The 15,019-nt window shown below is 40.6% G+C and overlaps 1 protein-coding gene and 4 non-coding genes across 6 annotated transcripts in view; 1 reads left to right on the top strand and 4 right to left on the bottom strand.

Moving 5' to 3' along the window:
- The window catches only part of fgd5a (FYVE, RhoGEF and PH domain containing 5a), a 33,713-nt gene extending 23,031 nt beyond the window's left edge, over positions 1–10,682 (top strand). Inside the window, exons 11-21 of one of the 2 annotated variants that reach the window (XM_023427921.2) lie at positions 579–650; positions 788–856; positions 3,241–3,324; positions 3,441–3,520; positions 3,627–3,723; positions 4,531–4,668; positions 4,925–5,027; positions 5,146–5,282; positions 7,171–7,299; positions 7,668–7,822; positions 9,012–10,682. In XM_023427921.2, the coding sequence (XP_023283689.1) occupies positions 579–650; positions 788–856; positions 3,241–3,324; positions 3,441–3,520; positions 3,627–3,723; positions 4,531–4,668; positions 4,925–5,027; positions 5,146–5,282; positions 7,171–7,299; positions 7,668–7,822; positions 9,012–9,048 (1,101 nt within the window). In that variant the 3' untranslated portion in view covers positions 9,049–10,682. The remainder of the gene's footprint in view (positions 1–578; positions 651–787; positions 857–3,240; positions 3,325–3,440; positions 3,521–3,626; positions 3,724–4,530; positions 4,669–4,924; positions 5,028–5,145; positions 5,283–7,170; positions 7,300–7,667; positions 7,823–9,011) is intronic. The other variant, XM_023427922.2, reaches the window with a different exon arrangement.
- Positions 5,573–5,644, bottom strand: trnae-cuc (transfer RNA glutamic acid (anticodon CUC)). Its single transcript has one exon. It is a non-coding gene; the product is annotated as a tRNA-Glu (tRNA).
- trnae-cuc (transfer RNA glutamic acid (anticodon CUC)) lies at positions 6,314–6,385 on the bottom strand. Its single transcript has one exon. It is a non-coding gene; the product is annotated as a tRNA-Glu (tRNA).
- trnae-cuc (transfer RNA glutamic acid (anticodon CUC)) lies at positions 6,794–6,865 on the bottom strand. The gene has a single exon. It is a non-coding gene; the product is annotated as a tRNA-Glu (tRNA).
- Positions 7,890–7,961, bottom strand: trnae-cuc (transfer RNA glutamic acid (anticodon CUC)). Its single transcript has one exon. It is a non-coding gene; the product is annotated as a tRNA-Glu (tRNA).
- Positions 10,683–15,019: the final 4,337 nt, after the last annotated feature.

Raw genomic sequence — 15,019 nt, 5'->3', positions numbered from 1 at the left:
AGAGCAATTTTCAGATGGAGATCAAGTGTGAGCTAGTTAGACCGCCGAGGTCTTCCTGCCTCTTCTAAATGACACGCTGGAGTGAAGGAGAGGTCTATCCGTCTTCGGCGCTGGCCTCCGCAGCTTGCCGATTAACACAAGGGGCGAGGAAAGATGATGTCAACAGAGAGTCCCAGGTGTATCATTACAAAGGGAGCAGTGTAAGGGTGGACATGGCCTACGCTCCCCCTCAAACATGAGCAGCCCATGGAGATATTTCACAAACCCTCCCCCCTCTGTGTCTCTTGCCTGTCACTGTCAAGCTCCCCTGTGCCTCACTTTGGCTTGCCTCCTCTGTTTATCACACAGTGTTTTTTTCTCCTCTGTGCACATGCACTGACACACACAGGCTGACAGACAGTGGAAACACAGGCTCCCTCTATCTCTGCCTCCCCCCCAGTTTTCAGTATTGAGTCCATTTCCGCATTCTCTCCCTTTCATTCACGCACAAACAGGGAGAGTTTCATTCTCTGTCTCCTCTTCTGTCCATCATGGGATAACCTCCCTCCATCTCTCTCTGCTCTCCTCCTCTCCCGCAGGAGAACTTGCTGCGTCTGGTCCACATAGAGTACAGTGTGAAAGGCAAGAGGGACCTCCTGAAGCCTGGAAGGGTGAGCACCATCAAGCTGCGTCAACGTTACTATTTCTCTCTCAAAACACAGCAGCACATTGTTCTGTAACCACATCTGAACACTGAAGACCTAAAAACACCTTTTTCTAATGCTTAAATGTTTGTTTCTTTTGGCAGATGTTTGTCAAAGAGGGCACACTCATGAAAGTCTCGAGGAAAAGCAGGCAGCCACGCCACCTGTTTCTGGTAATATTTCTTCTTTCCATATCACTCCAACGTCACAACATCAGGCATTATATGAGAGAGTAAAGCTCGCGTTGAAGTCCGTAAAATACTGTTTTAAAATAACAGTTTCCAGAGTTTCTGCTAAGCTAATTGCCTGCTGGTTGTAAGTTCATATTTAGCATACAGACATGAGAGTGGTATCCTTCTCATCTAACTCTCATCTAAATTTCCAAAAATATCACATTTTAAATCATCTTATTGACAATGACAATATATATGGTAGCTTCCAAGTCTTAATTGAAACGATATGATTAACACTGAGTTACATATTCAAATCCTAGTCTCTGTTTGAGTTCAAGTTCAAGTCTTCATATGTCTTGTGCGTCATTTTATACACATTTTGCCCAAAATTCTTCACATATTTGATATCGCTGGAAACTGTTTGCCATTGTTTGTTGCAGGGATTTAATCATTGTTACATCAATTAGATGTAGACAACATTACACATGGTTCACTCCAGTAGAAAACACCTGCCATATTACTGAGGCAATGGTGAAAACAAAGCTAGCATGGTCTGTGAAAATATGGAGGAATGTTGGGCGTAGGTTGGTCTGCGAGATAGGTGAGGTTGGGAGTGGGGGGGCTCGAGGCCAAGGCTGTAAGACCTCCACTAAGCACCACACCCCATCCAGCAAGGGCCTCCCTCTCCGCTCTTCTCCTCTCCTCCCCTCTCAGGACTTGTTTTCCAGGGCCCCACTTCCTTACAGGATGTTTGGTGTGGGTCACTGGATGCCGGCTTCCTGTGTATTGGGAGGGGACTGACAGCAAAGTGAAGGCCAGACACCCTGTAGAATGCAGGGAGGAGGAGGTGGCGGAGGAGGGGTGGGGGTGCTACACAAACACATAACGTGAAATAGAGAAACCCACTCTATTGTTCCATGTGCAATCAGTGCTGTCTCATGTTATGAATTATACTTGAGCTATATATCTGCAGGAGCAGCATTTATGATTTTGGCCTATTCTAGCTGATTCAGATAGAATATAACGTGAAGATACTCTGTGGGTTTATTCATCTTTTTCAATTTGTTCATTCTCCCAGTCCCATTAAATAGGATTGCAGTTGATCGATAGGTGAAAAGGTTTGGTGGTTGATACTTGTAGGCTATTAGAGTTATATAGCCATTCGCCTCCTTGAAGTGGACGGATTCAGTGGGTCAGATGTTATTTATTGGCTTTTAAGGAAAGAAAATCCAAACAACAGTGAAGATGAAAGCAATCACTCACCTCGGCGACAGGGAGAAGCTGCCACCATGGGAGAAGCCGGGGCTCAAAAAAGAAAAAGAAGCAGATTGAATGAGTGAGGGAAAGGATTAGAAGATCTAGAGCGATGCCAGAGGACAGAGAATGAGTGAAAGAGGCAGGTGAAGGAGGTGAAGGGTGAGAGGATGAGATGAAATGCCACTACTGAAAAAGTAAATGTCTAACGTGCCAAGGGGTCAAGTAGGTGCACGTTGTGTCCAATCTGTGAAAGTCATTTGTGAGGACCGTTAACTTGGCATTCGGTTGGTTTTCTGTGGAAGGAATCTCAGAGTAAATGATCAGCGCAGGGTGGAGCAGGCGAACTGCGGTGGCTGCAGCCCAGAGGTCGCAGGCAGGGCTCGGGCTTGGCTATCATGCACTGTTTTGTCTCCAGCCAGTCAACCAGTGAACCCGTAACTGCGGCTGTTTGTGTTGTTGTTGTTGTGGTGAAGGTGGCCGGTTCCACCCAGTCCTGGTTCTCAGTGAAGCCTGAGAAGACTGGGAGGGCGAGGGGCGGCCTGGAGCCCGGAGCAGGGTGGAGAATTCCTGGATGCTGCCTTTATGGCCCCAGCGGATGTTTAGAGCACACATTAGGTGTGACCAATGATGTAATTTCTTTTGTCTGGGAAGAAATGAAATGCTTCTCATAACACAATGGACTCTCAGTATGTTCAGGGGATCACAATACTTTTAGTCTGACAAGCAAATAAATACTTTCTTTATGGTAATGCCTGATTTTTGTTGCGTGTGTACCTGCGAATTTTGTGTTCACTGTATGTCACAAACATGGGTGAGTGCTATGAAAATAAACATAATGTAAATAGAATGAGCCCAGCAGGTTGCTTTCAAATAATGAAGAATAAACAATGAGGTGTAGGTTGCAATTTTAGATATTTCTCTCAGGATAACACCTCCACCTTGTGGTAATTATCAGGTATTTCATTCTGAATAGACGAGAATCAAAGTTTCACTCATTTTTCGGGACTCATAACTGATTATTTCATAGTCTCATTTATCTACTATGTTAGTCTTTTAAAAAGTATAATAAACAAATAACTGAAATCTGTAGTAATATAACTCTTATTTCCTCTTTCTGTGCTCATTAGATGAACGATATAATGCTGTACACCTACCCTCAGCAGGATGGGAAATACAGGCTTAAGAACACGCTATCTCTGTCTGGAATGAAGGTACAACTTTTCACTTTCAGTTTCAGCTCATCTGCAACATAATCTCTGTGCAGAAAGTGTTTTGACTGGACTGATGTGTTTTTGCCCCTCACACACACACACACACACACACACAGGTGAGCAAACCCGTACTAGACAACGTGTTGAACTGTCTAAGAATTGAGGTGTCTGACATCACCATCACACTCTCTGCTAGGTGAGCATCTGAAAGCCGAAACAAAAAGTTCAACACTACTCAAGATGTTAAATCTCTGGCCTTTCAAAAGCACCAGGTGTGATTGTTAGTCTGTTTATCTCTTCAGTTCGGTTGGAGAGAGGGAGGACTGGTTCCACACACTAAGTCGAGCCATAGCGGACCATGCTGCAGGACTCTGTACATTTGGTGGACCCTGCAGTGAGGTAAGAAAAACAACTTTAATGCTACAACCATGACAACAGCAAAGGATCTGTATTGTGGAAGAAAACATTGATTCGATTTGATTTGCTCAGTACATCAGCTACAAGAAGACTCAATTTGCAGATGATGAACAATGCTTTTTTAAACAACTTAAAGGTACTTTACATGAGAATGTGAAGCAATGTTCATGGCTTTTCATTTTGCCAATGTTTGAACGAATTGTAACATAACTTAAAAAAAATGAGACTGTGGACTGATTTTTGTGTTAATGATTTGGACCCAATTTTATGAGAAAATCCAAAGGATGTGATGTTGCTACTCACTCCACGAGCCTTGCCTCAATGCCTCTCTTCCGATCCCCTACAGCACTAATGCTGTGCAGCACTAGCTAACTTTCGCATAGAAATAGAGTCCACAAATGTCAACAAACAACCGGCTCCCAGCACAACACAGACTCCAACATAAATTCCATGCGAGGATATACAGAAAAAATGTTACACTGCTGCCAGTAAACATGCACTCGCCATTGCATTTCCATCAGGCTTTCGTATACTCTCACTTAACGGCCACTGGTGTCATTCATAACAGAGGTTTTCTGAATGTTAGATGAAGAACAGTAATAATGCCTATCTATTTACTATAGCTAACAATAACTGTAAAACAGTAATTCACCTTGATTGTGGTAAAAAATCCATGACATTATTGAAATTAAAGGTAATAGTTGAAAAATCCAGGTTTGTTCTAAGTGTCTTCAAATATCATACATTCTGGTTCCTACATTTGAACATCATCCAACATTGTCAAAACAGGCGCGTGAGAAGTTGTGGATGGCCTTGGGTGAAGCTGCTCCTGTACTGGTGCCAGTTTCTCATGTGATGATGTGCATGAACTGTACCTCCGACTTCAGCCTCACACTGAGACGACACCACTGCAATGCCTGTGGCAAGGTCAGATACAACGCTGTGACTTGTCTGTGATGAGTCTTTTTTTTTTTTTAGGAGATTATGAACCTTACCTAAAACGTCCCTAACCTAACTCTGCCATGTTTGATCATTTTATCACCTTTTACTGCTGTTGAAAATGCTGATATCATACATTTTTAAATACGAGGAATGAATAAGGCTTCAAAATGAAGCTCACTGAAACTGGATTATGTCCATCTGTGGTTAGTCAATGTTCTTTGACTTCTGTCTCTCTGAGCAGGTGGTGTGCCGTGCTTGTTCCAGGAACAGATACCCACTGAAGTACCTCAAAGACAGAGTGGCCAAAGTGTGTGACCACTGCTATGCTGAGCTCAGGAAAAGAGGTCAATCTTTGCTTTCTATATGTAGAAGTGTCTCACTGGTGAGGGAGTACAGTGAAAAGAAAATTATCTTGGTGTGTTTCTTCCTCTTTGACATGGTATTGACTGTATGTGTCTGCAGGTGGAAGTGTGCCGGGGGCATGTGGTAGCTCCAGCCCTCGGACTAATCGGACCAGTCGTCCCCTCTCTGCTGTCTTCCAGAGCCTGCAGCCCCCGAGTTTGTGGAAGAGCAGGAAGAGCACATCCTCTCTCAATCAGGTGGACTACACTTCCCATATGCCATCTGTGCCTCTGTTTCAGTTCTAATATGCAATTCACAAGTCTCAAAGTTTGGCATTTTACAGGCCTGGTTTAATCACAATGTATCAATCTCATTATTCCTTACTTCTCATTGTAATCTTGCACAGGGTCGCCATTTAGGTAAGGCTAGTGATATTTAGTTTGTGTTAAGTATTTTGTTGGAATGAAGACACACTCACTTTCAGCACATCATGGCACCTAACAGCATGTTGTAGGCATTTATGTATTATTCAGTAAGTAAAATGTTGTTCCCTGACCGGGAATCGAACCCGGGCCGCGGCGGTGAGAGCGCCGAATCCTAACCACTAGACCACCAGGGAGCTGGCAAACTCATAGTCAGTGGAGCGAGACTGAAAGCGACACTTGGATTAACTTTTATAACATTTCTATAACCACTTAACTTTTATAAGAGACCTCATACACTGTAATAGGTTTAAGTTAATTACCCAAAAAGGACATAGAGCTTTGTTCCTGCTGACCATTTTCCAGTGCATTGATTTGAATTTTCAAGAACTGTAACTACAGAGAAATATGCATTCATTTAGTGTTAACAAGAAAATAGTTACAGACTGAACCTCCAACCAAGACTGGCTGGATAGATATTCTGACAAATGTTCAAAGTATGGAGACAATGACTTTTTCACAAAATCTTCAGTTTGACAAATTCTGCAATACTGAGAAAAATGAGAAATGTAAAAATATTGAAACATAAAGGAATTAAAATAAACAGACAAACTTGAATAAATATTCCTTGAGCGGGAATCGAACCGACGATGGTTAGAACGCTGAATCCTAACCAATGATCTCACACACTCCTTACTTGCCATTGTAAACATGGTCAGGATATGTTTTTTAGTAAGACTGGTGAGATTTTATTCGAGTTTAGTCTTTTGTTTGAATTAAGATACACTCACTTTCAGCACGTTATTGCATCTGGATCTTATAGGTTTTTATTCATGTCTCTATATTATTCAGTAAGTAAATAGATGTTCCCTGACCGGGAATCGAACCCGGGCCGCGGCGGTGAGAGCGCCGAATCCTAGCCACTAGACCACCAGGGAGCTGGTCACAGTGTTGGTTAATTAGTCAAAAACGACATAGAGTTATGTTACTGCTGCCCAATCCAATGCAGTGATTTGAACTTACAAAGAACTGTAACTATAGAGGAATAAGAATTCATTTTCTGTTAACACGAAAATGGTTACAGACCATGTTTGTGAGCTCACAAGATGATTACTGGTCCTTTACTTAATGAAGTGACAGGTACATCCATCAGTATAACATTTGTAAGGATGCACACTCCTTACTTCTGATTGTTAATATGGTCAGGATAGATGTTTAGTGGTAGTGCTTTTTTTTTGGTGAGTTTAGTTTTTTGTTTGAATTAAGACACTTACTTTGAGCACGTTGCCTGAATGTTATCAGCTTTTATTTCATATGACCTGTATTATTCAGTAAGTAAAGAGATGTTCCCTGACCGGGAATCGAACCCGGGCCGCGGCGGTGAGAGCGCCGAATCCTAACCACTAGACCACCAGGGACTTGCACACATGCATGGCGAGCTTGTGCAGTGGAATGTCAGGCATGTATGACAACTGAAGAGAAGTAGACACACTACACACACTTATGTGTAGTGAACAGCAGCTGCCAAAAGGGTTCACTATCTGCCTTCATACCCTTCTTAATATCCTCATGTGCTGGACAAAATAACAGGAATGTAATGCCAACCTAGTCTGGCAATAAATACCAGATTTATGACTCTCGTGTTCAGGAGCTCCAGTTATATTACCCACACACCTGTGTTCTGTCTGTCTCTGTGTGTATAACATATCATGAATTTCATCAGGTGTCGCTTGGCCTGGAGGGCTCCACCATGAGCGGCAGCCTGCAGCGCCGGAAGAAGAGCAAGAGGAAGTGGAAGCGACTGTGGTTCCTCCTCAAAGACAAGGTGCTCTACACCTTCACAGCCCGTGAGGTGAGGGGGCACAGAGTCTCCCACACCAGCCCCAAGACACACACACTGTCATGATCACTCAATCACAGAGGCACTTCCTGACTACCTTTGTCTATTCTTCTTCTTCACCTCTGGCAGTATATAATGCAGGGCTATTTAACCCATGTTTCCAGTTCTACCTTTCCTCCTGGGCAGAACACTTTATATGTGACTAATGAAGGGATTCTCTGTGCTCTCTCCTTTTCTTTTGACAAGTTCACATCTGAGTGCTGCACTGCTTTGTTCTTCATTGAAGCATGGAATACTTATTCACATATTGGTGCTGACAGCAACTTTGTTGTTTTTAACTGGTTTGTCTGTGTTTGATGTCTTCACTCTGCTTTCCTCAGGATAAAGTGGCTTCAGAGAGTCTACCTCTGCAGGGTTTTACCGTCAAGCTGACTGAAAGACCAGAGGGAGAGGAAAGCAGCAACGTGTTCCACCTCTACCACAAGAAAACCCTCTACTATACCTTCAGGGCCGACGACCAACACACTGCACGCAGGTCAGCACTTGTGCTGTGTTAATGTAGTCTTGGTTGTCATTCCTCTATTGGACCTATTAAAAGGTCATTCCCTGACCGGGAATCGAACCCGGGCCGCGGCGGTGAGAGCGCCGAATCCTAACCACTAGACCACCAGGGAGCTGTAATGTGCTTACTGGTTGGCATTTCTGGTATGTGCGACAGCAAGCTGAGGATTAGCTGTCCTGTGTACAGCGTTGTGCCTCCACAGAGCACTTTCATTACCCTCCCCTATGACCTGTATATGTTAGGAAGGCTGACTGCTCTGTTTTGATTCCATGGTCTCTTGCTCATATTTCCTTGTGTATTTTCTTATCATTTTGACTTGTTCATTTAATTTGTACATGTGCTCTATAATTCTGAGATGTTTTGGTAAAAAGTGTTCATCTCACAGCATTAAAGTCTGTATCTGTGAGAGATGACAACAGGCTCAGACATTGCACAATGTTAATGAATATGTAGCAATTTGTGGCATTCCTGTTCTGCTGGTAACCAATCAAGTTGACAGACTGTGTTTAATAAAGGGCATTAGCTTTTATCTCTTCCAACGGAATCTTCGCTGTAGAGAAGGCACCAATTATTGTATTAGCTTTTTATTTGGATCAGCTTGTTACTTTCTATCAGTTTCTTTATCTCAGGTTTTTCCATGTAAAAAGAGCTCAGAAGAGTGTGGAGTGCATATTTGTATTCATACATACAGTAGCAAGCAACAAGTAAATACGGTTGAGCCAGTAGAACAAGCTGATTTCTCATAAATCACTGAGTAAAACAGTTCTGAACAATGTGAGTTGTATGTTTTTAATGTTTTGTACCAGTTTTAAAGGAGCTATTTATAAGTTTTGCTATTGCTACATAGCTAACGTTAGCATTACCAGCTGTTTACTTACCAGGTTAGAGGAAATGTGAATTCCACCTCAAACTTCAATCCTTCACTCACCAAGAGCTGTCTCCAGCAATGAAATGCAAACTTCTTTTGCTTCTATTTCTATCATTTATTTTCTTCTACTGAAGTTAGCCCGCTAACTAGCTAGCTATTATTATTATATTAATATAACTATTCAGCTTTTTTCATAGGGTAATTAGTGCTGTCTCTGACTAGTAAAGTGATTTTGTTATTTAAAATTGTTGGAGTGTCCCTTTAAGTCTAATGATCCTTCTCCTTGTGTTTCAGATGGGTAAACGCCATGGAGGAGGCTACTGTTTTATAGCACCTGCTCAGTTACACGAATGAGCCCTGCTGTCTGTGACTGCTAAAACTCCTCTGTGGAGCACAACATAGCTACCTGCTGCATCTGAACTAAGACCACCAGTAAAGATCCATCATGTCTGGCCTGTTGTGGAATATTACATGACAATATAATCACCAGGGGCATCTTAGACAAGGCTGCCACCCAGTGGAAGGGAGGTAAAAGTGGGGAGAGTCAGAAGGATGCTCCTATGTGGAAAGAAGTAGTGGAAACCTCTTGTTGGAGTATGATTTAACATATGAGAAGTCTTTTGATCCCAGCGCTATGAGCCAGCAGAGTTCACAGGAGCAGCTTGGATACATCAGTTGCTTCACACAAGAGCCTGAGAAAGAACGTTATATTCCCTCAGTTTCACCATTTTACAAGGGCCATCTCCAAAAATCTGCAACTTTTCGAATTTTGCTGTGTTTGGTGTCTTTTCCCAGAGTTTACACTGGAATATTAAGCCACTCTTGGATTGCATCACATCTTTTGTTGTTATAAATGAGACAGTTTCAACATTGCTTTGCAAATAACAGACATTACTCTATAGTAGTTTTCACAGCTCATGGAAGGGAAAAATTGGAAATCTATGGTATTCTGAATATATATTGTGAAGTATACGCTGCAGATACTGAAGTGAATTATATGATTTATTTGTATAGAAATGGTGTTACACAGTGTTCTGAGTAAGAGGTAATTTTAATCATCATCATAGTGTGTGTACATTATATTTCTTGTGTCGTTTTAACTGTCTTACTCTTGTATTTAATCTATAAAGCTATGGAATGACCCTCAGCATGACAACCACTCAACAGTACTTCTATATGGATGAAAATCTTTAAAGATACTTTGAATTTGAATCTGTAAGTTTTTTAATCCTCTCAGAAAATTGTCATATAATTCTGAAGTGCCAATTGATTTCTGACAGTTGAATGCAGTGCAATTTTCAATTGATGATGAATGTGCCTGAAATTAAATTGTACTTCTCGTTCGTCTTTATGTTATCACAGTACTGTACTACTGTCATGTCTGCAGAAGAGACCTTGATAACATGCTTTTTATCTAGTCTTATATACTTTAACTTTCTAGTATTTTGAACAGTTCAGTTACTATCCAGTAACATAAGAATATACTATTGTACCATTTTTATTGATGCCTTTTTCCGCTGTATATACACTGCTGGATGTAATTACAATTTAACCACTTGGACATAAAGGAAACTGCTGGAAAAGGCCACTGTTAAACTACCTATAAGCTTTCATTGTTAGAGTCATCTGAGCCGCTCATGTCCTCAGCAGTAGGAAAGGCACTGAAGTTTCACTCCTCTCTCTGTTCTAACATAATTACACATCCATATTTTCTCTTAGATAACCTACCTAAAGGCATTACCTGCTCCACTCAGAATGCAGCTGTACTACATGTCAACTTTCACCCGGTCAAACTGTATTATTTCTAAAGCACACAGTTGTTTGTCAAGTACTGTTCAGCTTTTCTACCTGTTTCTTATGGGCCATGCCTATAGTGTTATTATGGATTGTACCTCTTGCATATAGTGCATTGTAAATGTTTATGTATATAGATACATCTAAAAATAAACTCCTTTAAAAAGTTTACTTCATGTGGTTTCATAGTGTAGTGCACTGACGGTTTTTACACATTTATCATAAGTTATAAACCATAAACCGGTTAGAGACAATAACATGAACACCTGTATAATGATACCCCTGCCAATACAGTAGTTTATGTATAAATACTACCTTTGCAACGCACAGTGTTCCTTTTTGTTGAGAATATGTTCATGTGTGGTTTTAAATATTTTAAATTAATTTAAGTCCTTATACTCATATGCAATTTATTGAAAGCTTCATATTATTCTCATATTATTCTGTCTCTCTCTGTGTGAACCCTAATTCTGCTTGTATGCCCGGGGTGATTTAAATATCTAAAACATCTTAAAATATGAAGAAATCTGAAACAACCACACATTTGAACCAACTCCTGTCTGGTTTGATCTCAGTAACAATAATTGTGAGCTTTACAAATGCAGCATTTATTGCTTATCCACTGTTGGTAGATAAAATAAAATAAAATACTGGTTTGTTAGTGCACTAAGGACATACCATGGCCACATTGTTGTGTGGTACTGGCAAAAATAGCTTGGTTAAATGCCTCGATTATCCAGCAGGGGGCAGCAGCACATCACACCAGACAGATCTCATTTTGAACCTAATCAGACATGCTGATGACTGGGAACCTGGGATTTCCTCATGAATGTCTTTTTGTTCAGCAGCATATAATTGATGTTTGAGTTAAAAAAATATTAATAAGATATAAGACAACAAAACAATTACAAAAGTTGACTTTACACCAGCATAGCAAATTTATTTGCGCATGGCACGTACTAGAAGTTCAGGGAAGTGTTGTTTTCTCATTTCTGTTCTTTATTAATAGAAAATGTAGTTGTAAACACCAGTCTTGAACTGGAAACATGTATTGCTTTATGCAGAAAACAAAAACGGGAAAAACAGAGAGATGAGTTAAATGTCATTATTTGCCATTTTTATGTTATTTATCATCTACCAGGGGCCCTCCCCCTTTATACTGCAGGTATAATAAGAATCTCTGCAGACATAATAGATTTAATAGATTAAGATAAGATAAGATAAGATAAGATAAGATAAGATAAAATATATTTTAGGTCGCTTCATCATCTATATATCTTATTTCAAATCACAATAATATCGCCAATAAAAACAAGAAATTGTTGTTTCAAGCACATCAGTCATGCTAGATCAGAATTTGACAGTACTGTTGTCAATCAATTTTCAACACATTGATTTATCCCAAGGGAGACACTCTAATTTAGGTCAAATTAAGGTGACATATTTGTCAAGCCTAGAGGGAATACCTATCACTATTGTTAACTGTGTCTTTGGTGTAGATGTAATTTGGTCAGTAAAATACACCTACCCATCCACTTCAAGTAAAGACTATCAGCACTTCTGTTTTCCCAGCTTTTCACTTCCCAACCACAGCAAGGCTGCAGGGTAATGCAAGCCCTCTCAGACAAGTTAATTAGTTACACCAAAGAATTTCACTGAGCTAAAGTAACTTAGTCAGACAGCAATGGACCACAACCAGGAAAATACTGGCTATCAATATTTAAAGAAAAAGAAAGAGCACAAAACATTTTGGCCTATTTCTTTTTCAGCGTCTGCATTATTAATGAGCGCAAGTTAATCAGAGCAGGCCCATGGTGAGAGCTTACTAAAGAAAAGAAAAAGGATGTGGCTTTAATTTATCAGCAAACACGGCTCTTTGATAATTCAAAAATGGAATTTGATCATTTTAAAAGGTTGTCTATACAGATAATAAGGAGGGAAGGGAACAGGATGTGTTTGCGGAGAATGCTAATAATGGATACCAAGATCAAGACCAAAAGTTAATTTCCAATTAGATGAGTAAAGATGAAGTGATTGTATGCCAGTCAGAAAGTAGGCAGAACAGAAAATAGGAAGATTGGGGTTGCTCTAGATAAATGATCCCAGGAGTACCACTGACCCAATACATACTTGAAGTAACAAAAGAGAGTGAGAGAGAAGTAAGAAACGCATTGAAAACACGGAAAGTTCTTCAATTCCTTCGAGCACCTGAAAGTTAAAGACACCTTGTTAAACTTCTAGTCCTGGGAGGTGGGAGCATGGATTCAGTCACATGGTCTCTCACACACATACAAACACATTCGCAAAACCTATCCATCAGCAGCCAGGGAACCTGAGATGCAGAAAGTGATTAGGTAACTGCCTGCATGCTTGAATCAATAGCCTTCAGTTTCTGTAGTCCCGGCAAACTGAAAGAAAAGGACCTCTAAAATTAGTAAAAGGACAGCTTCTCCTTGTACACACCATGACCATGTATTGCATTACCAAAACAACAATCCTTGTCAGGCAAAAAGATTCAGAATCAGAGAAAAGTGCTAATCTGGGTAAAGCATCCAGAGCTGCGTTACTCAACTGAAAAACTGGCCAGTGTTGTAATTATGTTTACAATCAGACAGCAATCTATTGTCAATGACAATCTGAATAGCTTGCATTATAGTCAGGTTAGCAAAGTTTCCATGCTGTAATCTTAAAATCTTGTTCCAATGCAGTGCTATAGACACACCTGAGCAGACTCTGAGGTAAGGATTTTCTGAAGAGGAAGCGCTCCATTTGATCTTTGTTCTTGTGTAATGCTCTTATTCTCAGGAGTATTAATGTTGAATGTTACACAACTGAAGATAAGTATGAATGACCGTGTAAAATAAGCAGCTGAGTATGCAATGTATCAAAGCCCTGTTGATAGTCAGGGTTTGTGTGTCATTTGCTGTTGTGACCAGAGACAACACAAACATTTGTAGATGTGCTTTTTAGTGTTATTATCACAGCTTGAGAGGAACTTCACTTCAGCAGCTTATTTTTGTCTAAAAACTGGCTGGTCTGGTTTACCACAAGGTCATATGAATGAAGCAACAGTTGAACTTGTTTTTTGTCTACAAATGCAGAGTTATCAACATTGAACACTGAAACATGAAAAGGGCCTAAAGCAAAGAAGAGGGGACAAGAGACTGTGTAAGGCAAGGAATTGAAAAAGCTGAAGAGAGTGACAGGGAGAAGGAAATGAGGACAGATAGAATGAGGCAAATTTAGTCTGTGGCATGTCTCTTGATGAAAGGACCATTTCTCTCCTTTTTTAGGGATTGTTTTTTCATCCCTCCCTCCCTCTGTCTGTTCCTCTCATTACTCACATTCATGTTTGCCCTGGCACTGCTGGGATGGCAGAAATGGCCATCACAACAGGAAGTGTCTGGGTCCCCTGCCCAGATACAAGTCTATTCACACAGCAATATATGAAGCCTGTAGTTCCATATAGTATATACTGTGTCACGTCATACTTTTAGTGTTCTTACAGTGAAATTACATAACCCAGAGAGACTCAACAACAGCCAGGTTTCTCCCTTTGGAAGTGCACAAACTTGTAAAACCTCAAGCTGCAATTCTTCCAGCAATCAATGGTGTCTCTAATTTAGATTTTAAAGCTGCAAAGGGGTAACTTTGCATTTCTGCAGCCCCAGGTGTTAACAAAAAATTAGCTTTATGGCCATCACATAACTTTGCTACCTCAGAAAATGAGGCATGCCTCCAACCTTCATTTCTTCTGTCAGATGGTGGTGATGGTTAGAAAATACTTTTTGCTTGCTGGCGTTAAGGAGAAAATCTTGTTTCCTCAATTTGATGTAGTTCCTGTTGAACCAGAATGTTGGGCGGGACAAAACACAGAGAGGGGTTACTCAAGTACAATCCACTGCATATCAGTTGGGAAAGCCAGAAGCAGGCTTTATCTAATAGGATCAAAAGTCTGTCATAATTTTACCTGGGTGGAATTTTTATTTACAACCACTGTTGCAGCATGAGGTCATCAAAGAAGATAGATTGTCTTCCAGGAAGTGGAAGGAATGGAAAAAGTCAAATGACTTTTATTGGACTGTAATAGGAGTTTAAGTTTTTTTATGGTTGTGTAGAAGATTTCAGTGAGTTCACTGGACACCTGGCTATCATGATGAAACTTTGGAATCAATAAGGATGTAATACTTTTCTTTGTCAGAACCACAAATGATAGCTTAAGGAAAACTTAAAATTACGAAAAAGAATGGGCTTGGCCACAGACTTCTGTCCTGGTGCTAATGCTCTCTGTGTGGTGCAGAGATTATTTTTGTATCAAAATCTATTGTCCTGTGCGTCAAATGTTTGTAGTGGCGATGAGCAACTCCAGACTTACTCAGTAATCTCTCAGCATTCACCGCTGGTCTATACGTCATTGTTATATCCTTTGTAGAGCTAAAAATACCCCTTTAGGAGCTGAGACAGGCTGTCTAAATTTACCGGTCCATTTTCTCTTATACTCATACGGT

Source organism: Seriola lalandi, unplaced genomic scaffold, assembly GCF_002814215.2.
Source record: "Seriola lalandi dorsalis isolate HSWRI2012SDOR001 ecotype SW California unplaced genomic scaffold, Sedor1 jcf7180002054864, whole genome shotgun sequence".
NCBI classification, from domain to species: domain Eukaryota; kingdom Metazoa; phylum Chordata; class Actinopteri; order Carangiformes; family Carangidae; genus Seriola; species Seriola lalandi.
Note: the sequence above shows the minus strand (reverse complement) of the source record. Positions and strands in the feature narration are given on the sequence as shown.